This window comes from Pteropus alecto, unplaced genomic scaffold (genome assembly GCF_000325575.1).
Source record: "Pteropus alecto unplaced genomic scaffold, ASM32557v1 scaffold45, whole genome shotgun sequence".
Lineage (NCBI taxonomy): Eukaryota > Metazoa > Chordata > Mammalia > Chiroptera > Pteropodidae > Pteropus > Pteropus alecto.
The window spans coordinates 16,917,647-16,943,742 of record NW_006442491.1 but is presented as its reverse complement, the minus strand read 5'-3'; the positions used below and the strand labels follow the sequence as shown (position 1 = coordinate 16,943,742).

At 44.7% G+C, this 26,096-nt stretch overlaps 1 protein-coding gene across 1 annotated transcript in view; it reads left to right on the top strand.

Moving 5' to 3' along the window:
• Nucleotides 1-22,133, top strand: part of TGM6 (transglutaminase 6) — a 48,601-nt gene extending 26,468 nt beyond the window's left edge. The window contains exons 2-13 of the mRNA XM_006922016.2: nt 5,516-5,689; nt 6,228-6,476; nt 7,248-7,366; nt 8,624-8,752; nt 10,169-10,346; nt 10,895-11,033; nt 13,443-13,546; nt 13,618-13,860; nt 16,065-16,406; nt 20,132-20,286; nt 20,576-20,709; nt 21,892-22,133. Coding sequence (XP_006922078.2) covers nt 5,516-5,689; nt 6,228-6,476; nt 7,248-7,366; nt 8,624-8,752; nt 10,169-10,346; nt 10,895-11,033; nt 13,443-13,546; nt 13,618-13,860; nt 16,065-16,406; nt 20,132-20,286; nt 20,576-20,709; nt 21,892-22,045 — 2,120 coding nt within the window. The 3' untranslated portion in view covers nt 22,046-22,133. The remainder of the gene's footprint in view (nt 1-5,515; nt 5,690-6,227; nt 6,477-7,247; nt 7,367-8,623; nt 8,753-10,168; nt 10,347-10,894; nt 11,034-13,442; nt 13,547-13,617; nt 13,861-16,064; nt 16,407-20,131; nt 20,287-20,575; nt 20,710-21,891) is intronic.
• Nucleotides 22,134-26,096: the final 3,963 nt, after the last annotated feature.

Below are 26,096 nucleotides of genomic sequence, written 5' to 3'. Positions count from 1 at the left end.
TCATCCCACCCCTTGATGTAGGAGAAGCCTGTATAATTTCTGAAATTTTTCCTCACTGTGGCTGCATAAAAAATTACCCCAAGATACTAACTTAAAACAATATTATTATTATTATTATTATTATTATTATTATTATTTATTATCATCACTCACAGTTCTGATGCTGGACTTGGCTCATCCAGACAACTTCCACCCAGAATCTCCCCCTCGCTGCAATCTGACTATGACTGGGGCAGAATCATCACAAAGCCTTCTTTCCCACATCTGTTGCTCAGCCTCCTCAGATATCTCTATCCTGGTCTTTCCTCATGGCCTCTCCAGCATGGTGGTTTCCATGTCGTTGCACTTTATCAGATAGATAGATGATTGATTGATGATAGTAGATGGATGGTAGATAGATAGGTAGATAGGTAGGTAGATAGATAGATAGATAGATAGATCGATCGATCGATCGATCGATAGATAATTCAGGGCTCCAAAGGTGCTTGTCCTGAGAGAAATCACCGAGCAGAAGCTATATCCTGTTTATATCTTAGTATCAGAAGGCATATGGCATTCACATTCTGCCATATATATCGGTCAGAACAGTGTCAAGCTCCCACTCGGAATCAAAAAAAGAGGACATAGGCCCCACCTCTCAGTGGGAGGAGTTTCAATCACATAAGAAAAGCATGTAGGATGGAATCAATCCATCTATCATCTATATAAATTAGTTAAGCCATCTTTGAAAAAGACGATGTTCTACATTCACCTTGTGTATTAGTCAGGGTTCTTCAGAGATGTGTGTGTGTACGTGGGGAGAGACAGAGAGCAAGAGAGAGAGAGAAAGAGAGATCATGTAATTATGGAGCTGGCAAATCCAAAATCTGCTGGGTAGGCTGACAGGCTAGAGACTCAAGGAAAAGTTTCAGTTCAAGTCCAGTGCAGTCTGCTGGTAGAATCCCTTCTTGATCAGGGGTGATCTGTCTGTTCTATTAAGGCCTTCAAGTGATTGGATGAGGCCCACACATATTATGAAAAGTAATCTTCTTTATTTAAATTCCACTAATTTATATGTTAATCTCATCTGAAACACATCTTCACAGAAACATCCAGAATAATTTTGTCCAAATATCTGAACAGCCAAGTTGGTTCATAAAATTAATCATCACACCATGTAAGAAACAGAATGAACTTTTAAAGAGCACCTGCTATGTACCAAATGCTTTTCAGATATCATCTTATTAAATCTCATTATTAAAGCTGATGAAAGCCATTATTATACCCATTTCATGGATGAGAGAGGTTAAGTCATGCTGAAGGACACATGGTAAGCAAGTGACATATCTAGGATTCTGACCCAGGTCTGAATGACTCTAAGATTTTCTACTCTAGGATCCAGGAATGAGAAAATGAGAGAGGGGAGCAGAATGAGTGAATGACAGATTGGAAAACTGAGCAGGTTCCCAGTGGCAGTCTCCAGAACCAGGTTGAAGAGTTGAGACCCTTCTTTGGGGGAGAAGAAGCACCCCAAGTAATCATGAAAGCCAACCTTACTCCCCAAGGTTAGAGTAGCTACATCTCCACTGTAAACAGTTAACTGTGGCTGGTTCATAATTGTTAGATGCTGATGAACAATAATCCTGGGACCAGTTTCATTTCAGCTATGGTGGAAGGATGGGAAAAATTAGTTACAGGGCCTTGCTCAGAGCTCCCAGGCTGCACAGAAGATTTGGCCTTGGCTTTGGCCATGAGAGAAGGCAGAGGCAAGCAGGAAAGGAGGAAGAAGCATATGGTATAAGAGAGCAGGTCCCAGAGTGAAAGAAAATGACATTTGCTGAGTGCTTGCTATGTGCCAAATTCCACTCCACTGGATTTCATACAGAGGCAGTTTTCTTGGTTGAATCCTCCCAAGAATCCCGTGGGGTAGGTGTTATCATTACCTCCATTTTTAGATCAGGACACTGATATGCCCAAGGACATACAATAGATAGCAAAACTGGGGTCAGGGTCAAGATTCGTCTGGCTCCAAAGCCTGTGTTTGCTCCATTCCATACCCCAACGACTCAAGATTTGACATTTCCTGGTCTCAGCCCTTGATCATCAGAGAGGCAGGATAGAATTCTGGTACCACCATTACTGGCTGTGTGACCTTTATCAAGTTACTTAACCTCTCTGTGCTTCTGTTTCCTCTTCTGTAAAATAGGGAAGGATAATAGTATTTATCTCATAAGACTATTCTCAAGATTGAATGGGTTTATAAATATAAAGCACAGAGGATAGTGTCTGACTCATGGTATTGTATATGTTAGCTATTCATTTTATTATTCTTATTATCATAGTTGAGGGCAGGGTGGCTTTCACATCACCTGAAACAACCTTACTCAGCCTCTGAGTTAGTGTTTGGGTATTGGAACGAAGAGCTGAACGTTATTATTAAAAGAAGATACTAAAGATTCATCCAGAAACCAGAGCTTCATGTTGAAAAGTTTAGCAGGTATGAATTGACAACCCCACCTTGGATGCAAAAGATATGTCACATTTACTGATACTATTTAAATCAAATTAAATCTAACTTTGAGTCCTGATCCTACTGGGCTTGTTGGAAAACTCCATTTCAGTTATTGCTAAGGCTTCCTCCATATTTCAATTTCCTATTGTGTAACAAACAACCCCGACACTTAGAGGCTTAAAACAACAGCTATCATTCTCTCACTCAAGAACCTACCATTTGGGCAGAGCTCAGCAGGTACAGTTTGTCTCTGCCTCATTCAATGTCAGGTGGGACAGCGTGACTGGGAGCTGGAGAATTTGTTTACAAGATGGTTCACTCCCATGACTGCCAAATTGGTGCTAGCTGTCTACTGAGAGTTCAGTGGCCTGTGGGTTGGGGTCCTTGGTCTCTCTCCATGTGGGCTTCTCCACAGGCCCTTTGGCTTTCTTCATGACCTGTGACTGGGTTCCAGGATCAAGCAACTCAAGAAAACCAGGCAGAAGCTATATCAACTTTTATAATTTAACATTGGAAGTCACAAAGTGTCATTCTGTTTTAGCCATAAGTCCTCCTAGATTCAGGGGGAAGAAATAAATATCCCACTTTTTGATGAGAGGAGTATTGACATCACATTATAAGAAAAGTATATGGGATGGAAGATATATATTGCAATCATTTTTAGAAAATACACTCAGCCACTCTCCTAACCATAAGGTTATAGGAAGTTTCTAGAATCTTTTAAAAACCAAAGTCTCTCTCTAGACTTTGGCCTAGATGAACCATTGCTTTGCATGGACAAAGCCCATGTTGTGTTTTGAGTCTGGGACTTCCGAGTTTGTGACTCTTGTGGGGTCAAAGGTAATGGCAGCATAGCCTAAGGATTCCAAACAAGCACAAACTCGGGAGCCAGATTCCCAGCTCCATCACCTATAGGCTGTGTAACTTGTAGCCTCATTTTCCCCATCTGTGAAGTCAGGATAATAATAATACTCCATCGTATGGTTTATGAAGATTAAATGAGCTAAATATTTATAAAATATTTACAAAAGTACTTGGTACATAGGGAGTTTTTTTAAATAGATGTATTTATTTAAATTAGTTTCAAGTATACAGTACATTGGTTAGACATCTACATTGTTCATAAAATAGGAAGTTTTATGAAATAAAACCTATCTAATAGTCCATTCAAGTATAACTGAGTATTTACGGTATGCTAGGCACCAAATAAAATAAGGCCAAGAGCTGGCGCCCTTGAGCAGGGAATACTTGATGACATTACTCCAGTGGTTCTCAAGTGTGACAGATTTTATTTCACATGATATTCATATTAATATATATCTCATCTCGCATGTTATTCTTACAAGTTACATTAACTGATTTTCATCTAGGGGTGAGATGTATTCCCTCCCCTTGAACCTGGGAAGACTTTGTAACTGCCTTGACCAGCATACTGCTGAGGTGACAGAGTGTAACTTCGAAGATTAAGTCATAAAAGGCATTGCAGCTTCCTCCTTGGTCTCTTGAATCACTTGCTCAGAGGGAAACCAGGTACCATGCTGTAAGGACGCTTTTCAAAGCTTACTGTTAGATGTTTGAGTTATATCTATTCTTTTGCTGGACTGTCAACTTCTTGGCGGCAGGGCTGATATATATTTCATGGACTATTGAGTCTGCAGCACCCAGCACAATGTTCTGACACCTGAATAAATGAACTCCGAAAAGATTGAGGGAGAAGATGCTTCGGTTGAGACTGGATATGATACCCAAATGTTCCCTGGAGACACCCCATCCAGTTAAGACAGCCTAAATGCCATTTCCTCAAGCAAGCCTCACTTGTCACCCTTCAGACCAGGCCAGGCCCCTCTTTATATGTTCTTTCCATTCCATGTACTTTTCCTTGACAGCATGCATCAGAATGATAATTAGTTATTTGTAGACTCACCTATTTAGGTGTCACCCGTGCTTGTCTGGGATATAATAACTAACATTTACTGATCTCTCATTCTCGAGGCTGTAAATGACAGGCAGTTATCCTCCACATTCACTCCACAAGGTATTATTATTCCCACTCTAGAGGAAACTGAAGTACAAAGAGGTCAAGCAGAAGGTAATTTAATCAGTAGATGACCGAGTCAGGATTTGAATCCACACCAGCTGACCCCAGAGGCTGTGCTCACAGCCATTGAACCACACGGTCTCACTGTGTATTCCTCCAGGGCAAGCCCACATCTATTTTGTTCACCAATGTCTCCCAGCGCTGGCCACTAGCCTGGCACAGAGTATACAGCTGATCTCAATATTCGTGGATTCCATGTTTGCCAACTGGCCTACTCTCTAAAATATATTTTTAACTCCAAATAAACACCCTTGGCACTTTCATGGTCATTTGCAGTCATGTGCAGAACGATGAAAAATGGAGTCACTTAACATGCATGTTCTCTCCCAACTAAAGGCAAACAAGGTGATGCTCTACCTTCTTGTTTTTGCTCTCATACTATGAACAAGTGTCCTTTCACGATTTACTTAGTGCCATGTGTTTTTTTTGCATTTTTGCTTTTTTTGTTGGGGATTTCACTGTTTAAAACAGCCCCAAGCATAGTGCTGAGCATTGTGTAGTGTTCCTAAGCACAGGGAGGCTGCAATGTGCCTTATGGAGAAAACCCGTGTTAGATAAGCTTCATTCAGTTATGAATTATAGTGCTACTGTCCATGAGTTCAATGTTAATGAATCAACAATATGTTAAATAAGATGACTTTACACAGAAATACACACAAAACAAGGTTATGTATTGATCAGTTGATGACAAAGCTGTAACCAGAGGCTCACAGGAACCTAGCCCTGTATTTCACTAGGAACATTGGTTCAGTATTCAGTAATTTGGTGTTCACGGAGACTTTTAGAATGTAATTACAGCGAATAACCGGAATCTACTGTATAAGATAAATAGTGGCTGCATGAGCAAATGTCTGGTGGGTTGAAGCCCGGCATGGATTAGAAATATGCTAAGGGCTTGGCCTCTTCTCTGTCCTCTCCCAACTCAGGGTTCAGAGTCACTGCGGTGGACTGGCAGTGGCCGAGGAATGGTATTGCCCACCACACCCAGGAGTACCCAGGCCCTGAGCTGGTGGTTCGCAGGGGCCAGATGTTCACTTTCATACTGGAGCTGAATCGCCCCCTGGACAGCAAGGAAACGCTTGTCTTCACAGCCGAGACAGGTAACTAGCTCACCAGCGCCCTCCACTGGCCGCAGTCAGAAGCACTTGTCTCGTGACCAGAGACCTGAGTCCCTGCGGTTGTCAGCCCAGACTTTAGGAAAAGCAAGTCGCTGTAGCTGGGCTGAGCCCTGAATCCTGCAAGCTTTTAATGACAGCTTTCTGGGGATGGCTAGGAATGCGATAGATAAGATGACAACTCTGGAATCCTGAGGATACCAAGGGATCCAGGGTCTTGGAGGATACAAGCAATCATCAGGCACTTTTGGAGACCAAGTTTGTCTTTCTTGGCCAGACAGACAGACTTTGGTCTCAAAGGGTCCTGTCACTTTCTCATTGATCTAGGAGGTGGGTGGCAGTCAGGACAGCTGAGATGTACCCCATTCTGCCATGGGCCCCCTTGGTCAGGTCCTTCCCCCAACAGTGTCCCAGCAGCTCATGGGGTGAAGGGTGCATTTCCAGGCCTGTAGCTCTTCCACTCCTCTAGAGCTGGGTTTCCTAGAGGTGGCTGGGTCTCCTGATTCCCTCTCTTCTCTGCCAGGACCCCAGGCTTCTGAGGCTCTCCACACCAAAGTCGTGTTCCATACATCAGAGCCGGAGGCGGAGCGGGGAGATGCCTGGACAGCAGTAAAGGAGGCTCAGACGAAGAACACAGTGACTGTCAGCCTCACCAGCCCTCCCAGTGCCATCATTGGCCGTTACCTGCTGAGTGCCAGGGTTTCCTCTCTCCGCAAACGCAGTAACCGGAAGCTGGGCGAGTTTGTTCTTCTTTTCAACCCATGGTGCCCAGGTAGGAGCTGCTGAGTCCAAGGCTTTCCTGGAAGCTGTCCCAGAGGAGGGCCTGCCCTTAAATGGGGCCTAGGAGGCAGGTTAATGGACAGGGAGGTGAATGCCAAAAGTTTGGCGAGAGCTGGGCCTAGGTGGAGGTAGACACCGGGCAGAGAAACCTGGTAGCTGGTGCTACAAAGGAGCCAGTGACAGAGGGACAGGAATCTGTGGTTTCTGGTGTGCGCAGGCCAGTGAGCAGGGATGAGGCTTGATGGCACAAGAGGCCCAGGAGTGAGTAGGACCTGGGCTTTAGCATTCTGACAGCCTTGATTCAGTCTCAGCGCTGCTACTGCTTCCCTCCGAGTCTCTGTTTCCTCATCTGTAATACAGGAATAACAGTGCCTGCCTCTTAGGGTTATGGTGAGAATTCATAGTGCTAATGCTTATAATGTACAAGCTACATCATAAGAGGTACTGGGATCAGTATTCTTATTAATATTTAAGAAATGTAAAGCTGTTGTTGGCATTAGTGGGGTCACCCAAAGGCATCAGGACTCCTAAAATCCCTCAGTCATGGGCTAGTTTGGGTTGGTCCCAGCCTGGGGAAAGATCAGCCAGGTGGAATGGGACTTGGCTACAAGGCAGCCTGGGAGCCCAGCAAGCCCCCTCTTGGCCTCTCCTGCCCCAGTCAGCCTCCAGGCACTGTCCTGCAGCTGATCCCTGACGTAGCCCCTTCCCCAAGTTGGCAAGGCCAGAGCCCCAGCCCACGCCAGGCCTGATGACTGCTTTTCAGAGGATGACGTGTTTCTGGCCTCAGAGGAGGAGAGACAGGAGTACGTGCTCAATGACAACGGGATCATCTTCCGAGGCGTGGAGAAGCGCATCCGAGCCCAAGGCTGGAACTTCGGGCAGGTCTCCAGGGGCACAGGCCAGAAGGGGGACGTGGGCTTGGACATGCAAAAAGTCAGCCCAGGAACCCTTCTGTCTGCTCACTTCTTCCCAGGAGGGACAAGCTGTCTGACTCCTAGAGCAAATTCATTCATTCATTTATTTATTCATTCATCTACTAGTAGTTGTGTCAGGGCCTGTGCTGGGTACTTGGGAAGGCAAAGTGCTTTGGATGTAATTTGGAAACAGAATGAGTCAATTCTCCTAGAGAAAGAGATAGCTTAGATCAGTGGTTCTCAGTCTCGAACATGTACCAGCATCACACAGAGGACTCATTAAACACACAGATGGCTGATTCAGTAGGTGAGGTCAGGTGCTGCCACTGCTGCGGGTCTGGGGCCACACTTGAGAGACACTGACTTAGATAAATAGTTATAGGGATAGGTGGAGGAAAGTCAGAGTGGTAGAGGTGGAAGAAAAGGAAGTTCAGAAGAGATGAAAACACTACCTTGGGGACTGCGGAAGGCTTCATGGTCTTGGAGTGGGTGGCCAAAGTTGGGCGGGATCTGGACAGGCAGAGGGAAGAGCAGAGAGAGCAGCCTGGAAGTGGGACGTCAGGGAGTAGCTGAGATTCTGCTACAGGAGCTCTGTCTGCCTGGGCTCAGGGTGCCCAGCTAGAAGAAGGTTGGCCAGGCAAGTTAAGGAACTTGACTGTCAGGCTGAGGAGCCTGGAAGGGGGCGTGGTGGGGCGCTTGGGGGCTGGGCAGGGATGATACACTGGAGAGTTTAGGACCCACCTCAGCGGTAACCATGTCTCAGCACTCACCTCTTAATGCCATGTGGGAAAGTGAGGGTTCCCAGACCTTCTAAATTTTCAGAGACCAGAAATATTAATTCATATGTAAAAATCTCCCACTTTTTACATGAATCCTGCAGTGTGTCAATTAATTCCAAAGTAGTTTTTAAAAATCCTGTAAACCAAATGTGCGTGCCAGTGAGGTCAATGTGACTCCAGAGCTACAAGTTTGTCACAGTCTTTACTGTGAGGATTAGGGAGCCGTAAGGGGCTATTGAACAGGAGGGGATTCGATTAAGGTTGAACTTGGTTCCCAAGTGACTCTTTGAGAAAGGGCTTCTGAGAGGAAGATGCTCTGTGGTATCCCTGGGGGGCTGATGAGACAAACTCTCTTGCACCACCCAAGTGATTGACAGTGAGGGTCATGGGAGGGTCTGGAATATGGGTGAGGCTCCGGCCTCTAAAAGCAGCCTCTCTGGGGACAGTTTGAGGAGGACATCCTGAACATTTGCCTCTCAATCCTGGACCGAAGCCCCAGTCACCAAGACGACCCAGCCACCGATGTGTCCTGCCGTCACGACCCCATCTATGTCACCAGGGTCATCAGCGCCATGGTGAGGAGCCCCACCATCCCTGCATACACACTCCTTTTTGGATTCTGGGCCAACCCAGGGCCACACCCTATGATTTTTTCCAAGTCACCTCTTATTTTAAATCTCTATTGTGGTGTAATGAACCACTTCAAAACTCAGTAGCATAAAACAACCATTTACTATGCTTACAATTTTGCAGATCTGGAACTTGGGCAGGGCGCTATGAGGATGGCTTGTCTCTGCTCCAAGATGCTTCAGCTGGGGCATCTGAATGGCTGCAGATATCTGGAGTGGTTTGACAGGATCATATATCTGGGGCCTTGGTTCTGGCAGTCAGTGTTTCCTTGGTTCTCTTCCATGTAGTGTCTGCTGAAGCTGGAATGTCGAGATGGCTTGCTCACTCTCATGTCTGGCCTGGGATGGCTGGGCTGATGGAAACAGCTGAGGCTGGCCAGTCATCACTCTGTCTCTTCATGCAGCCTTTCTACGTGGCTAGGTTGGGCTTCCCCAGAGCATGGCAGTCTCAGGGTAATCACACATGGCAGCTGGCTTCTCCCCAAACAATTATTCCAAAAAGAAGAAGTGGAAGCTGCCAGTCCCATAAGGCCTGGGCCTGAACACTGGCACAGGTCACTTCCACCATAGTCATTGGTCAAAGCAGTCTCAGGCCAGCCTAGATTCAGAGAGAGGGTACACAGACCCACATCCCCATGGGAGGGGTGCCATTTTTAATCTATTCCATGACATAGTGCTTCCTTCTCAAAAGGTAGCCAAGGGCATAGTAACTCTCTCTATAGCAAGTTTCCAAAAATGGATAAAGATGTTTTTCTCATATTTAATACTCTCCGTTCTTCAAGACCTCAGAGTTGGAGCACAGAGAATCAAAAACGGTGACCATTTCTAAACAGTAGAGCACGAAGGCCCTGAGGGACAGCCGCACAGGCCCCCAAGTTCAAGTCCTGAACTTTTACTGACTTGTTGTGTAATTTGGGCAAGTCTCTAATCCCCTCTGAATCTGTTTTCTAACCTAAAAAAAAAAGGAAAATAGTAGAACCTACTTTACGCAGGTTACTATAGTGTGCACCAAGCCTTTAGAATAGTGCCTGGCATATAGTAAGCATTTAATGAATGTTAGCTGTCTCTAATTATTACACCACCAACAGTCTCCAAAAAAAATCACTTAAAACAGGAAATGCTCTAAAACCATAGATAATTTTCAACAGTAGAGTATCTCAATGGAAGGTAATTGAAAATAATAAACGGTACCAAAAAGTAGGTATTTTAAGACAGCAGGTGGCCCCAATTTTCAGACAGTTTAACAGCAAGGGGTAACCCCAGATGACTGGGTGGTCCAAAGTTAGAGATGATTTTATGATGGCAAGGTTCCTAAAGAGGGGAGCCCTACCTTGTGGTGGACCTGTGCCTTCCTCTGCCCAGGTGAACAGCAACAATGACCGGGGTGTGGTTCAAGGCCAGTGGCAGGGCAAGTACGGCGGCGGTACCAGCCCACTGCACTGGCGTGGCAGCGTGGCCATTCTGCACAAGTGGTTCAAGGGCAGGTTCAAGCCAGTCAAATATGGCCAATGCTGGGTCTTCGCTGGAGTCATGTGCACAGGTACCCAGGGAAAGAAGTTTCCCACTCCACCCATCAGTCCCCTCATTTACACTCATTTGCATATATTTGCATAGAGCTGTTTCTTTCCCCGTCCCCAGAAAAAACCTAGTCTTTCTTTTATTGGTGATGGAGAAATGAGAGAAACCAGATAGTTCATCCATGTGATTTTTGATCATTTATTTTACAGAAAGAGTCCCACCTCCCTCTGCTTGAAGCTCACTGAGCACTCCTGGGCAAGTCCTGTGGCCCTGAGGCCTCCAGTTCCCTCAGGCTATTATATGGCTGTTATATGCCTTCCAAAGTCCTGCCAGCCTCTCAGCCTGTCTATTCAAAGAGGGGTGGCAGTAGTGTCTCCAGAAGTCCCCTGAGGGAATGTACAGAAGATGACGGTGTTTCTGAGAGTGGAGACAGGAGTCTCGGCCCTGACAAAGTAGACAGATAAAGACAGGAAGGGGGTTATGGCCAGAAATGAGGCAGGGCGCCAAGGCCCATCTCAAGTCCAGCGTCTTGGCCAACTCCTGGAGCCTCTCCAGCCTCCTGCTCTTCAGTCCTTAGGTGCTTGGGGATCGCCACAAGGGTCGTGTCCAACTTTAACTCGGCCCATGACACGGACAGGAACTTGAGTGTAGACAAATACGTGGACTCCTTTGGGCGGACCCTGGAAGACCTGACAGAAGACAGCATGTGGTAGGTCCTAGGCCCGCTGGGTCCCAGGGGCTCCCTGAGGCAGACCCAGATCTGGAACCCAGCTCTCCTGAGTTGGAGCCAGTTCTGGAAGGAGTAAGAGGTACCCTGCAGAGGGACGGGGTAGCCCCAGTCAGGGCAATTCCTCTTCTGTGAATCAGGGGTCTTTGGACACATCAGAGATCAAGAGTGGGGCTCAAGATCTGATGCCTTGAATTCCCTGTCCTCCCCTCTGTGGACTGCAGCCCTCCCGAGAGTCCTGTGATGGAGGAGCCCGGATTCCCTCTGCAGAGTTACCTCTGCATCACGCTTCTGCTTCTTTCAGCTACCTGGTTACATGCTATGTATCTCAGGTGGAAAACAGTCTCCTTTCTCAGTTCAAACAAGACTTTTCGCACAAAGCTTTTAAAAATTAATTTTAAGTCAATTTTTAAAATAGGAAACACATTCATGTGCTTTAATATTCCAAAATGGGTCACAGTGCTATCTCCCTCCTGCCCATTTCCAGTCTCCCTGTCCTCCTCCTCGAGGCAGCACCGTGACTAGCTTCTTCCATATCTTTCCACAGTGAGGCCCTGCAGACACAGGAACATACGCATACAGAATTCCCTTGCACCCCTGCTTTTAGCATCAGCAGCATAATGTAATACAGGCATACCTCATTTTATTGCACTTTGCTTTATTGCACTTCAAAGACGTTGTGTTTTTCACAAACTGAAGGCAAGAATGCTCAAAGGAGTCCACGTATTTATCTTTTTGCTGGCGGAGGGTCGCCAGCAAAAAGATCACAACTCGCTTTATTGCAATACTTGCTTTATTGCAGTGGTCTGGAACCAAACCTGCAATATCTCCGAGGTACGCCTGTATTGTTCATCTTGCTTATTCATTTAATAATTTCATATCAGTACATTCCAGTTTTCTTTATTTTTGTACTGTGTAAAATAATATTAAATTCGGCAAGCACTTAGTCTATGCTAGGCCCAGTTGTAAGTGTCAGACATATACTCACTCATGTATTTCTCCAAACAACCTTGTGAGCAAGCTAGTACTTTCCTTTTTTACAGATGAGGAAACCGAGGCACAGAGAAGCTAAGTAATTGGTCTAAGGCCCACAGGTAGTGAGTAGAAGAGCCGGAGGTAGGAACCTGGTCAGCCTTTCAATTGCATAGAAGAACCATAGTTTATCTAATCATCTCACTTGGATGGACCAAAATGGTTGCCTTTACAAACAAGGCTTCAGTGAATAATCTTGTCCAAATGTCTGCTCGTATGTGTGCAAGTTGTCACATAATCCAACTTTCTAAAGAGCAGGGGAAACTGCGAAAAGCATACGATACAGAACACAGACCGTCTCAGCAACCATGTTCCTAGAATGTCCTCGCCACCCCCAGGGAGCTTCTGCCAGCCCATCTCTAGCCTCAGACCACCTCTCCGCATCTCTTCTCTCCTTTCCTTCTCTTTGGCTTCACTTCACTCTGTGTCCCTGCAGGAGCATGACAAAAATTACACCCTCCTTTCCTCATGCAGAATGGACAGACGCTTTTTTTGGATTTGGTGGCCTCTGTCACCATGGAGGTGCCACTATCCTACCTTTTACTTCCAAATGCTTATCAAGGTATTTTCCCAAACAAAAACGATTACTTTCCTAAGAGGAGTTCGGAGACCAGCTGTCAAGGTGCCAAGTAACGCCAACCACAGATTCTCTCTGCTGCTTCCTTAGTGGGTGACTTTGGGTCACTTTTCCTAGTTTCATATTCTCGTCTTGAACATAGAAAACTTAAAATAAAAGCTGAACTTTATACCAAGCCTACAGAATGCTACACAATCTAAACATTACCTACACGTTTTGCTTGCTGTAGCTCAAAGATACTTACATATTTTCCGTCCCTCAAATACATTAAGGTTTTCTTGTCTTAAGAGCCCTTGCACATGCTGTTCCTTCTGCCTGGAACATCGTTCTCTTCGCTCTTCCTATAGCTAATTCTTTCTCTTTTAAATCTCATCTTAGATGCCATTTACCTAGAGTAGATTTCCAGCAGTTGTTCTCTATCTCAAGCCTCTTTCTTTACAGCAGTTATTTACTTACATTTGTTTTATTTATCTGCTTACTTAATTTTGCCTGTCTCTTCATCTGTCTCTTTTGGAAAAATGTGAGCTGCAAGAGGGCAAGATCTTCTATATTATTTGCGGTTGTATTTCTCATATCTTAAACAACAGGTCCTTGATATTTATACACGTTCACACACACACAACATATGCTCATCGGCATAGTTGAATGAATGGTTCACAAGATTTAGCCACAGCTCTGTTGCAGAGTACCAGCCCAGGGTCTGGCCTGCCCTAGGAATGTCCCCTCCCATAAGCCCCTGTGTTGACTATAAGCCACGCTGCTCCATCCTCTCTCTGTGGCAGGAATTTCCATGTCTGGAATGAGAGCTGGTTTGCCCGGCAGGACTTGGGCTCCTCTTACAATGGCTGGCAGGTTCTGGATGCCACTCCCCAGGAGGAGAGCGAAGGTATGGGCTCAGCTGGGTGGGACCCCGACTTTTCCTCTCTCATGCTGCTCATGCCCACTCCTCATGCTCAGGAGTGTTCCGGTGTGGCCCGGCCTCAGTCACTGCCATCCGTGAAGGTGACGTGCACCTGGCCCACGATGGCCCCTTTGTGTTTGCGGAGGTCAACGCAGATTACATCACCTGGCTCTGGAATGAGGATGAGAGCCGGGAGCGTGTATACTCAGACACGAAGAAGATCGGGAGGTGCATCAGCACCAAGGCGGTGGGCAGCGATTCCCGCGTGGACATCACCGGCCTCTACAAGTATCCGGAAGGTAAGGACAACATGGCGGCCTCCATTAGCCTTCCCTGATGACCCGTCTGCTGTAGAAGTACAACTGCAGGTGGCCAGGGCCAGCCCCTCTCCCGTGTATTATGGTGGTGATAGCTTCATTCAGCACTGTCTTTGTGCTTTGAGCCATGTGTCTTTAGCTACTATTAATAACATCCTCTGTTTGCTAAAAAGATTTCCCACATCTAGTAATAATAAAAGTTTCATTTCCTTGAACACTTATCACTTACCAGGCACTATACAAGGTATGTTCACATATGATAAAAATTACTAATAATAATATTGATAATAGTAGCAGGTATTATTTATTGAACGCCTAGGATACATAGCACTATGGCCCAGTTCAAAGTAATAACAGTAAGAAGAATAATATTAATAATTAATAATAATAGCAGCTCCTATTTGTCATCTGCCTAGGCCTATGCCATAGTCACTAATTGTGGTCTTCGGTTTATTAAAGAGCCTGTACTTGATGGGATACAATTTTTAGTATATGTACTACTGAAGCGAGCACTTGGTGGGATACAAAAGCAGAACAGGTACACCTTTTCTATCAGCCACCTCCAGCTACATACTTAAGAGTTGCCCTTTCCCACCGAATAATAGGTCCCTTCGCAATACGTGATCTGATTCATATATTTTTAGACATCTCTGCTTGTTAAAACGATGTTATTCAAACTATTCAAACTATGTTATTCAATGTTATTCAGACTAGAGGCTGTTTGTCTCCTCCCCTCCCGTGAGCACAAGCTAGAGCCCGGGATGAGGGAGGGTGCTGTAAGGAGGGGCACAGCTACTCTGGACACCTCCGCCCCTCAGTGGTCTAATCTCTAGCAGAGTGGTTTGCAGCTCTGGTGCACATTGGAATCAGCTGGGGTGCTGTTTTAGTTATGTAGATTAAATAACAATTATTTATTTGCCCAGGAGTCTGTGTGTCAGCAATTTCGGCCACGCTCAGCTGAGATGGTTTATCTGCTCCACAGGTTGTCAGCTGGGATCTCGCATTGTCCTCAATGCCTTGCCTGTGGGTCTCTTGTCCTCACTTTACAGATAGAAAAAACTGAGGTCAAAGATGCTAAGTAATGATGATAATAATAATGATAATGATGATGATAATAAAAGCCAACAATATCTGGTGGCAAACTGACATGACAATGAAGCTATCTACATGGCGGTTGAATGGGAGAAGAGGGAAGATTCTGGAGATCAATGAGGATGCTCAGCAGGCCTTGATGACTGATCAGTTGTGGGTGGCGAAGGTGAGGGAAGAGTCGAGGATACCCCCAGTTTCTGGCGTGTACACTAGGTGAATGGTGGAACCATTTGCTGAGTGAATCAGTGGGTGAATGTGGAGCCATTTGCTGAGATGAAGAATGCTGTAGGACAGAAGATAGTGTGTTTGGCTGGATTTGAGCACCTATGGGACATCCTGTGGGGCTCAGGGGTGGAGGACAGAGGCTGTCCAGTTAAGTGCATTGATCTGGTGGTCAAAAAAGAGATCTGTGCTAGCAATAGAGAAAACGGGAGATCAGGGGTCCTAAACTCACATGCTTATGGGAGCCTGGAAGATGGGACCCTGTGAGTGCAATAGGCCAGTGGTGGAGACCATAGAGAACTGGAGAGTACATTCCCATCCAGAGAGAGCACCCATTACTCAGCTCTAGACCATTGCTGCCATGTAGAGTGGAATGAGAACATGATTAAGAACATGGAAGCTGGAGCCAGACAGCCTGGGTTCAAATCCCAGTTCCTTCACAAGCTGCTTTACTTCTCTGTGCCTTGAGTTCCTGATCTGTAAAACAAGGATACTACTAGTAACTACTTCCTAGGGGAGAAAATATGGCACCTAGAGCTGTAGTGCTTAGCACATAGTTTACAGAAGTGTCAGCTATCATGATCACATGAGACTTCTGACTCAGTTGCCAGAGAGGTTGCAAATCTATATTATATAAAATTTCCTATCTGAAGTTGTTGACAACTGCTTAAAAAGTTATTTACATAGTCCCAGAACCAAACAATACATGTGGGTCTTGGGCTGCTGACTTGAGACCTCCGATAGCCATGATAAATTACCGTGGTGGCGGAGTAGTGGTTTTGTCTAGAGGAGAAGGGAAATGAAAAGAGATGGCCCTGGGATGGGCAGAGGAGGAAGAGGGTGCCTGCCTCATGATGTGTGATGCACTGCAGGGTCCAAGAAGGAGAGGCAGGTGTATAGCAAAGCTGTGAGGAAGCTATTCAGCGTGGAAGCCTCTGGGAGGAGGGCCCGGGTCCGCAGGGGCGGCAGCCGTGGTGTCTGGCGTGATGACCTCCTGGAGCCCGCCACCAAGCCCAGCATCACTGGCAAGTTCAAGGTACTGGAGCCACCCATGCTGGGCCACAACCTGAAGCTGGCCCTGTGCTTGACCAACCTCACCTCCAGGGCCCAGCGGGTCCGAGTCAACCTGAGTGGTGCCACCATCCTCTACACCCGCAGGCCAGTGGCAGAGATCCTGCACGAATCCCACACAATGCGACTGGGGCCGGAAGAAGGTAGGAAGGCCTCTTCTTGGGAGGACCTGGCTAGCCTGACCCCTTTTCCAGGAGGGTTGGGGACAGGGCTTTAACTTCCCAAGGTCTTACATTAATTCTCAGGAAAGAAGGGGATATTCATGAGGATTTGCTCAGTGCCTTGCCTCTTGTTCCCACGTTACAGGTGAGAAAACTGAGGCTCAAAGGAGCGAAATGATGACAATAGAAATAAAAGTCCACAATCCTCTGGTGGCAAACTGACCTGAAAGTGAGATGACTTATAGTCTTTATTTATCCCAATCAGTATGAATATTTACACACAGAATAAATACTTGCTGGGAGCATTTCAGAATATCTGGAATATGCCTTGTGTTACCTTCCTAAAATCCAAGTGTTCTGCATGATGGGGGTGGACCAGTAAGAGATGTTTATTAAGTGCTTACATGTTCCAGGCCTATCCTGGGAATTTTACATGAATTGGGATACACTAGCTCAATTTCTTGGAGGAGGAAATTCACACCCATAAAGGTGAACTCACAACTTCAGAATTACATAGTATGTGTAGGGGCAGGATTCAAACCAGTCTGGCCTTAGAGCACTCCTAAGAGTCCACAGAAAGGAAGGGGCACAACCAGGGTACAAAGGCAGGAATGTTGGACCACAGGGCACATTTAATTCAGCTGACTCCATTGCCTAACTGCAGGCCTTGGAGTGGTGGGTCAGGTCAGCCCACACCAATTTTGCTAAAGGTGCCTAATGGTACATTTGCCTGAAACGTACCCTCGGTATTTCCAACCAAAGTAGAATGGCTTCAATCCTTTGAAGGTTTTTACACGATTTTAAGTGACTTTATTCCAACTGCTTTTTAAAAGAATGTTTCAAGGATATTTTTCACAATCTTTAAACGCATAGCACTTTATATAGGATTTACTAAAGTTATCCTATTTGATTACTCTTCTTCCTTTTTTTACTCTCTCCCTCCCTCCTTCCTTCTCTCCTTCTCTCTCTCTCTCTCTCTCTCATTGTCTCTCTTTCTCTCTGTGTCTGTGTCTGTCTATACATACATCTCTATCTCCCCTCCCCTCCTCCCCTCTGACTCCTCTATCTATCCGTCTGCCTATCTATCTGTCTGTCTGTCTATCTATCTCTTCACATACCTTCTGAACTCTAAGGATTCAGTTAAACAAAGAAATTGGTCCTCCGGGCCAGTTTGTGGTAAGTGAAGCTTTTGTATTTTGACAGGACATGAAAACGTGTGAAAGAAGTGTCATTTAATTTTCACAAAATCTAAATCACAAAATGACACTTTATAATGAAATATTAATTAAAATATATTTTCTCCTGTCTTTTAGCAATTTTTTTCATATCGAAAGTAATACACATTCATTAAAGACTTAAAGCACACAGAGAGATCACCTATGATCCTGCTACCCAACTACAACTTAACATATTTTCCTTCCAAATTTTTAATACCTATTTGCTTTTTGAAAAACATAGTTCTAATTGTATTGTAAATACTCATTAGTGCCTGCTCTTTTCACTTTACACTGTAATTTAAAATTTTTATAAGTGCTTCATTAAACATCACTTTAATAGATGTATAATCTTTAAATAAATATATAGTGACTTATTTTATCTTTTCCCTTCTTTTGGATAGTTATCAGCTTATTGCTGTTTTTAAAAAGACACTAACGTAAACATCTTGGTGCAAAAATCCCCTTTCTCTTGATTTTGGACTGTTTTGTTAGAATAGATTCACAAAAATGAATCTGAGTCATACTGAGCCACATAGTATGACTATTAAAATATACGATTTATTAAAATTTATCACTTTTTAACTAGTAGATTTTTTAGCAGTTTTAGATTTATAGAAAAGTTGAGTAGAAAGTACAGAGGGTTCCTATCTACCCCCTCACCACCTCCCATCTTCCCCTATTATTAACATCTTGCATTAGCGTGGTCCATGTGTTACAACCGATGAGCTAATATTGGTAGGTTATTTTTAACTAAAGTTCATAGTTTACATTAGGGTTCACTCTATTGTACATTCTATGGGGTTTTTTAAGGATTTTTATGAAAATATAGCTAACATGCAATATTGTATTGGTTTCAGGTGTACATCATAGTAATCCAGCATTTATATACCTAAAGAAGTGCTCACCATGATAAGTCAGCAACCATCTGGCACCATATAATGCTATCATAATATTATTGACTATATTCCCTATGCTGTATATTATATCCCCATGACTTATTTGTTTTATACCTGAAATTCGAACTTGTTATTCCCTTTTACCTTCTCCCCTCCCCTTTTTTAAATTTTGCAGTTACAGTTGACATTCAGTTTTGTGTTATATTAGTTTTAGTTGTACAGCATAGTGGTTAGACATTTATATAATTTACAAAGTGATCCTCCTGACTAGTCCAGTAACCACCTGGCACTATATGTAGTTATTTCCATATCATTGACTATATTCCCTTTGCTTTGCTTTACATCAAAACTGTGTGGTCTTGAAGTCAAGTAGTGTCAGTCCTCTGATGTTATTCTCCTTCAAACTTCCCCTTCAAACTTTAGAGTCAGTTTTTCAATGTCCATGAAATAACTCGCTGGGATTTCGATGGGATTTCCTTAAATATAGATAACTTTGGAAAGAACTGACATCTTGATAATATTCTTTCTTCCTATCTGTGAACATGGAATATCTCTCCATTTATTTAGTTCTTCTTTGATTTTTTTTTCATCACAGTTTTGTAGTATTCCTCATATAGATCTTGTACATATTTTGTTAGATTAATGCCTAAGTATTTCATTTGGGGGATGATAATATAAGTGATATTGTGTTTTTAATTTCAGATCCCACTTCATTGCTGGTATATAGGAATGTTATTGACTTTTGTATATTAATCTTATATCCTGTGATCACTTATTAGCTCCAGGATTTTTGTGTTGTTCTTTCAGATCTCCTACATAGATGATCATGTCATCTGTGAACAATGAGTTTTAGTTCTTTCTTCCTAATCAATATACTTTACATATATTTTTTATTTAGTGGTCGGAAAAAAAAAATATGACAGATATAGTCTGTGATGACCCATACTCACAAGAAGAGAATACATAGGCAGAAAGTTTGTGGCTGATAAGAGTGAAAGAGACAGAGATGGCCAGGACCACGGGAGCTCAGAATGCAGAGAGCACAAGATCCCTGGGTTGGGTATCAGCGAAAGTTTTTCACAGCTGGTGAGGCTGATTGGGACCAGGCCTGGATGGGGAAGGTGCATTTGGAGAAGCCACCAGGTAATTGGCCTTCTCCCTGGATTAGAAGCTTGAGGCAGGTCTTCAGCCTCCCTCTTCTCTGCACCTAACACATAGTAGGTGCTCAGTAAACAGTGAGTGAATCCCTTGTTGGATGAATGGATGACAGAATGAGAGATTTCCATCTGGAATGATTCAGGAAAGTTTAAACACATCTCCAAGATCTCTGGGAGAGACAGTCTGGTGTCATGGTAGCTGAATTTGAATCCTACCTCATTTTAGTTCCTTGATTTACATGCTGTATGACATTGGACAAGAAATTACCCTCTCTGAGCCTTAGGTTTCTTCATCTGTGAACTGTTGATAATAATGCCTGCCTCATATTGGTTGCAAGGACCAGAGAGAGTATGAATTGAACCTTCTTTTCTTCTTTCTGGGTTCCACTGACAAAGAATATTGGATCCCCAACTCCCACCTCTGCTTTCTTTTCCAGAGAAAAAGATCCCAATCACAATATCTTACTCTCAATATAAAAAAGACCTGACAGAGGACAAGAAGATTCTGTTGGCTGCCATGTGCCTTGTCACCGAAGGAGAGAAGCTCTTGGTAGAGAAAGACATCACTCTGGAGGACTTCATCAACATCAAGGTGACTCCTGTCTGTATCTACCACGCTGTTCCTAGCAAGGCCCCTTCAGAGCTGAGGGAGGAAATCAGAAGCTGGGGATTTTGTGCTTCTAGCTCCAGCTTCAACTCTCAAGGGTGGGGAGAAGTGGTATGGATGCAGGTGGATGGATATAATAATGGAACTCAGTAATGGGGTATGTGGAAGCAAGAAGTAGATATGACTTTGCTCATCCTCTGACCCAACCAAAACCATGGGTTTCCTAGGAGAATGGGAACAAGGAGGGATGGTTTATGGAGTATTGCCTCTTCAGGTGCTGGGCCCAGCCGTGGTGGGGGTGGCAGTTGCGGTGGAAGTGATGGTGGTCAACCCCATCTCGGAGAGAGTGGAGCACTGTATGCTGATGGTGGAGGGCAGCGGCCTTCTCCAGGGACAGCTCAGCATTGAGTAAGTGCCAGTCTGGGTGCAGTGGGGACATGGGGTCTGCCTTCCTTATAAGATGGGCCATAGAGAACCTGCTGACAGGGGTTGAGGGTAAAGAAGATAGGAGATATTCTGGACCCCCAGGAACTAGCTCACTGCCTAAACACATCAGCCTTCAATCATTTATTCATTTATTCATTTATTTAATAATTAATTTAATTATATAACTCATCTACTCACTATTCACTCATTCATTCATATTTTCATTCACTTATCCATTTACTTACTTATTCACTCACTTTTATTCATTCACTCACTCTTTTTTTCATGTTTTCACTCATTCATTCACTTATCCATTTATCTACTCATCTCAGTTTTAATAGGTTTATTCAAACACTCAATCTTTAATTTGCTCACTCGTTACATATTCGTTCACTCATTCGTTTATGCATTCACTCACTAATTCACACATGTTCCATTCATAAATTTATTTACTTATTTATTCTCAATGATTCACAAACTTACTCATTCTTTCATTCATTCACTCACTCACTCATATGGTCCTTGATCGTACTGACCTGTGCTCTGAGCTTCATGTCTACTGTTGGGAATACCAAGATGGAAAAATAAAGTTCTGCCTAGAGAACGGATCTCAGAGACAGATGGCTTTTCAAATGAGGATAATGTGATTGTGCAGAGGGATGACTTCCCAAGGTTTGGGGGATCAGAGGCAGCCCTTGAGTGGGGGCGGGGTAGGTCCAGGAAGAAGCCACAGTGGAGCTGATATTTGATCTAGGCCTTAAATGATAAATTGAGCAGATTTGGGGGTATCAAGAAGGATGGAAGGCTTTCCAGTCAGAGATATCCATGGCTGATGTAGTCAGGGAAGGTCTCCTGGAAGAAGAGAAACTTGGTCTGGGCCTTGAGTGTGATTGAAGTGAGAAGGGCATCCTTAGTGGGAGGAACAGTGCAGGCAAAAGCCCAAAGAGAAGAAGCCTAAAGTATATTCAAGGCACAAGGAGGAGATTAGCCTGGCTAGTTGGAAAGGGGGAGAAGTTGTAGAAGGGAACATTAAGCTGGAAGCATACTGACAAGGCTTGAATGTCAAGCTACAAGGTATGACCTTGGAGAGCCATGAACCGGCAGGCCAGGCTCAGGATTGAGAGAAGGGTGATGGTCTGCATTTTCTCTTTCCTCTTTCTGCAGTGTGCCCAGCCTAGAGCCCCAGGAGAAGGCCTTGGTTCAGTTCAACATCACCCCCTCCAAGAGTGGCCCAAGGCAGCTGCAGGTGGACTTTGTCAGCCCCCACTTCTCAGACATCAAGGGATTTGTGACCATCCACGTGGCCACAGCCAAATGATGGGCCACAAAGGACTGAGAGGGGAAGAGCTGGCTCCATTCCCCTCCTGTCTACCTCCTTGCCCCTCCCATGTGGGAGCCAGAGGCCTGGGTTCCAGCCTTGCTTCAGCTTCTGCCCCACTCTATGAACTTGGGCAAGCCCCTTCCCCTCTTAGACCTTGGTTTCCCCATCTGTAAAATAATATTATACTCAATAATCCTTAAACTTTTAGACAATGATGGATGATGTGAGGAGCCTCTGCCACCTTCATCTCATCACCCTTGTTGCTGGGAGACTAACAGACTAAGCATTGGAGTAACCCAAGCCCATGAAGCACTGCCACCTCCTGCCAGACAGATCACTGTCACCCTAGCTGACCCCTGGGCTCTCCTTGCTTGTCTCTCAGCTCTTCAATGCTCTGACCACATCCATACCCAAGAATCTCCCCCCAGCTCTGACAGAGAACCCAAGAATTTTAAATCTGAAACCTAAACATTCCTCAACACTCCCATTTTACATAGAGGGAAGAGCCTTGCTTACAGACACGGGGAACTAGCGGCAGATTGAGGCCTGTGTGCATGCCATTTACACCATCTAAGTTTTAACCTAAAATCATGTTCCTGAAAAGCATTAGATTTGAAGGGCTGGGAGATTTTTCCTCAGTGAAGAAACAAGCTCAGGATCTGAGGGGCTATTTCTTCCTGGGAGAAGCCGAAGGTACAGGAGGAGCCATCAAGACTGGATTGCATTTGGGGATGCAGCCCCAAATCTGATCTAGTTATGGTCATCAGGGATTTTATACAACCAGCCCAGTGTTGATATACTTCATTGTATAACATCCCCCCCCAGCTTACACTACATGCAATCACACTCTTAGCGTCAAACAGGACAGAGACTTCTGGAATGACAACCAGAGTAGAGACCACCAGTCCCTGAAGATAACTGCACCAGACATGGAAATCAGCTCCAGAATGTTCTAGACAGCCAAAGGAATTATAGCTAATCATATAAGTGAGGAAAATTTGAAGGAATAAAATGGAGTCACAATGGGCAAGCTACCAAATTATTAAAATTAAGGAGACCGAAGCAAGAGAAAACAATTCTATTCTTGTTTTAAGTGACTCTGGGAACTTAAACTTTTTAACTTTCCAGTCCTGCTTCAGTACCTGAATGCACATTGGGTTGTTGTGCATCAGCACCTGGATATACATCAAACCCTCAACTGACCATGTGAATGATCTCAGGAAGAAATTATTTCATCATTGAGAGCACCAGACATCTGAAGATTACCATCTCAGACCAATCCAGAGGCTAAGAACATAGGACTGAGTCTTCTTAAGAATGTATTTTTTACTATAAGAACCCTTAGGTTTTCTTTCTCCTTTGAGACATTCCGGATATTGCCTAGTTGTGTTTAAAGTTTATAAGCCCTAAGACCCTTGAATAAATCTTTGTTATTTTATTTCTAGTCAAAGCCTCCTGACTCTTTTTGAGTAAATTTGACATAATTTAAGTAATCTAAACAATAACAACAAAGCAGGCTCATCTGCTGTGAGACATCATCACCTGGATGCAAACTCAGGTGGAAACAATTTATATAGCGGGTCTTTGCAAAAAGGGGGTCAGGAAAACACACGGACAGCGTTTGATGGATGATCCTTATGACCAAGGCCTCAATGAAGGCATTTCCCTGATGATTCTACACAGCATGGGGACAGCTTGAAGAACCCAGGTAAGTAGATGCATTTAATGAGTCAGGTGCTTAGGCTGCCTTGGCTTCAGGACCCCCTTTCCAAACCTAGGTTTTGGATGCTGACCCTCTTTAAGAGAGACAGCTGGAGGTTCAGAGGAGACAGCCAATTCCTTACAGTTGAGCAGGAAGGGGCACTGGGCGCTGAAGACAACAGGAAGCAATCTCCCACTCTTAGTACAAAGAACAGTCCTTTCGGCATGGAGATCAGACTGAGAAGGACTCCCTTTGTGGTGGCCCCAGACACCTCATTCTTCCAGCAAATACCATCTTCCTGTTTTTCTCAAACTTGGTTGTCACAGGTTGAGCCTCCTAGGAAGCTGGCTCTGAGATGGAGTATAGGGTGCCGGATGTTGATAGAGAAGTATCCTGAGGATTAACCCCCATGGAAGAGAAAGAGAAGGAGTGGGCAGAGGGACAACATGGGCCCACCCCATGAGCAACTCTAGAGCTAGAGCAGCCTGCCAGAGTGCATGTGTATTTGAGGAAAGGAAAGTAGCTGAGGTGATGAGTGCCACCTGCCAGGTAGCTCTGTCTCCAGTTTAAGCCCCTTGCTCTTGGCTCCTATCAGCTAAGCTGAGGTAGCACTTCACTGGGACAAAACTTTCTTCTAGCCCCAGCTGAAAGCAAAGGCCACCCCAAAGCCAACGAGGGCATCCCGGCTGGGAGAAGTAGGGACATTGAGAGAAGACAGCCCGCCACCCCAAAGCCAACGAGGGCATCCCGGCTGGGAGTGGGAGAAGTAGGGACATTGAGAGAAGACAGCCCAAAGCAGAGTATAGATGGAAATGCAGCTTTGGAAGCTGCAAAGAAAAATATGCAGGTAGGGATTTCCTTTCAGTTGGTAGGGCAACACCCTGGCAACGCCCTTCACAGAGGAAGGACAGAAGAGTTTGTTCATGACTGAGCAAGGAACAGAGCTCTACCTGAGGCTTAGGCATCCCACTGCTGGAGTCCCCTTGGTTTCACAGTGACTTTCACAGCAAGGTTGACGTCAGGTCTCGTTGGAGAGGGTGCGCTGTGCATCAATGGATGGCAAAGCAGTCACTGTGGTACCTCACCATTGGAAGTGGCTGGAAATCTGCCCTCGAGGATGCCAGGAAAAGCCACTCATGGTGAGGCACCTCCCCAAAGGCACTCAAGATGGGTGCCGGGAGAAGCTGTTGGTCGCTGAGTACTGATAGCCACTGTGCATTGCAGGAACGGGTGCTAAAGAAGCCATCTTTCCTGCAGAAGCCCCCAGGGCTGGAGAGACCACCCAGGCTGTGGGAACTGGGCCTGGGGGAGCAGTGCAGGCTTCAGAGGTCTGCTGCGAGTACACCAGGTCAGAAAAGAAGGCCCTCTCTTCCTGCCATGTCTCTCCAGCAGCTGCTACTGACGAGCCTTAACATCGTACCAGCAGATAGATAATGTTTTGAGTCTAGCTACAGAGCAGGCACTGAAGGGTCAGTTTTGAGCTCAGATGTAATAAATTGATAACTGGAACTGTGACTTTCTAGATATCCTCTGAAAAGTAGAGTATGCTCCCGCCTCAGTGCCTTTGCAGTTGCTGTACCCTCTACCTGGAATTCTTTCTCTCCATTCCCAACCCTATCTGCATGGCTCAAAGCGATAGGTTTCTGCTCACATTGTTCTTTATCATAGGGCCTTTTCTGACCACCCTAATTAAATAGGACCACACTCAGTACTTTGCATCTCCTCTCTGATTTACTTTTCTCCACAGCAGTTAGTACTGTTTGACATAATTTATTTACATGTTTATAATTTATCATCCATATCCCCCTTCTAGAATATAAGCTCATCAAGTACAAAGTATTCTATTTTGTTTACTCTTGCGTACCCAGCGGAGTTGAATAGAACAGTGCCTAGTACATAGTAGGCATTCCATATATATCTATTAAATGAATTTTAGTAAATTAGGAGCATAAAGAAAGGGAAAGAAAACAGTAGCCAGAGTCTCATCATGTAGACACTGCCACTGTTAACGTGGTGGTAAATTTCCTTTTAGGTTTTCCCCAATTAGGATTTTTTTATATTTGTAGAGGCATAACATACATACAGAAATGTATTCATATCAAAAGCAAGCAGCTTGCTGAATTTTTACAAACTGAACCCACCAGGTAATGAGCACCTGGATTAAAAAGTAGAATCTTACCAGTACCCTGGAAGCTCCCTTTGTGCCCGTTCCCAGGGAAACCATTATCCCAGACTGTAGAAGCAAAGATTAGTCTCCATATTTCATGTAAATGGAACAATACAGTATGTATTTTGTGTTTGGTCTTTGGCCCTGTCACTTGACATTCTGTATAGAAGATTTATTCA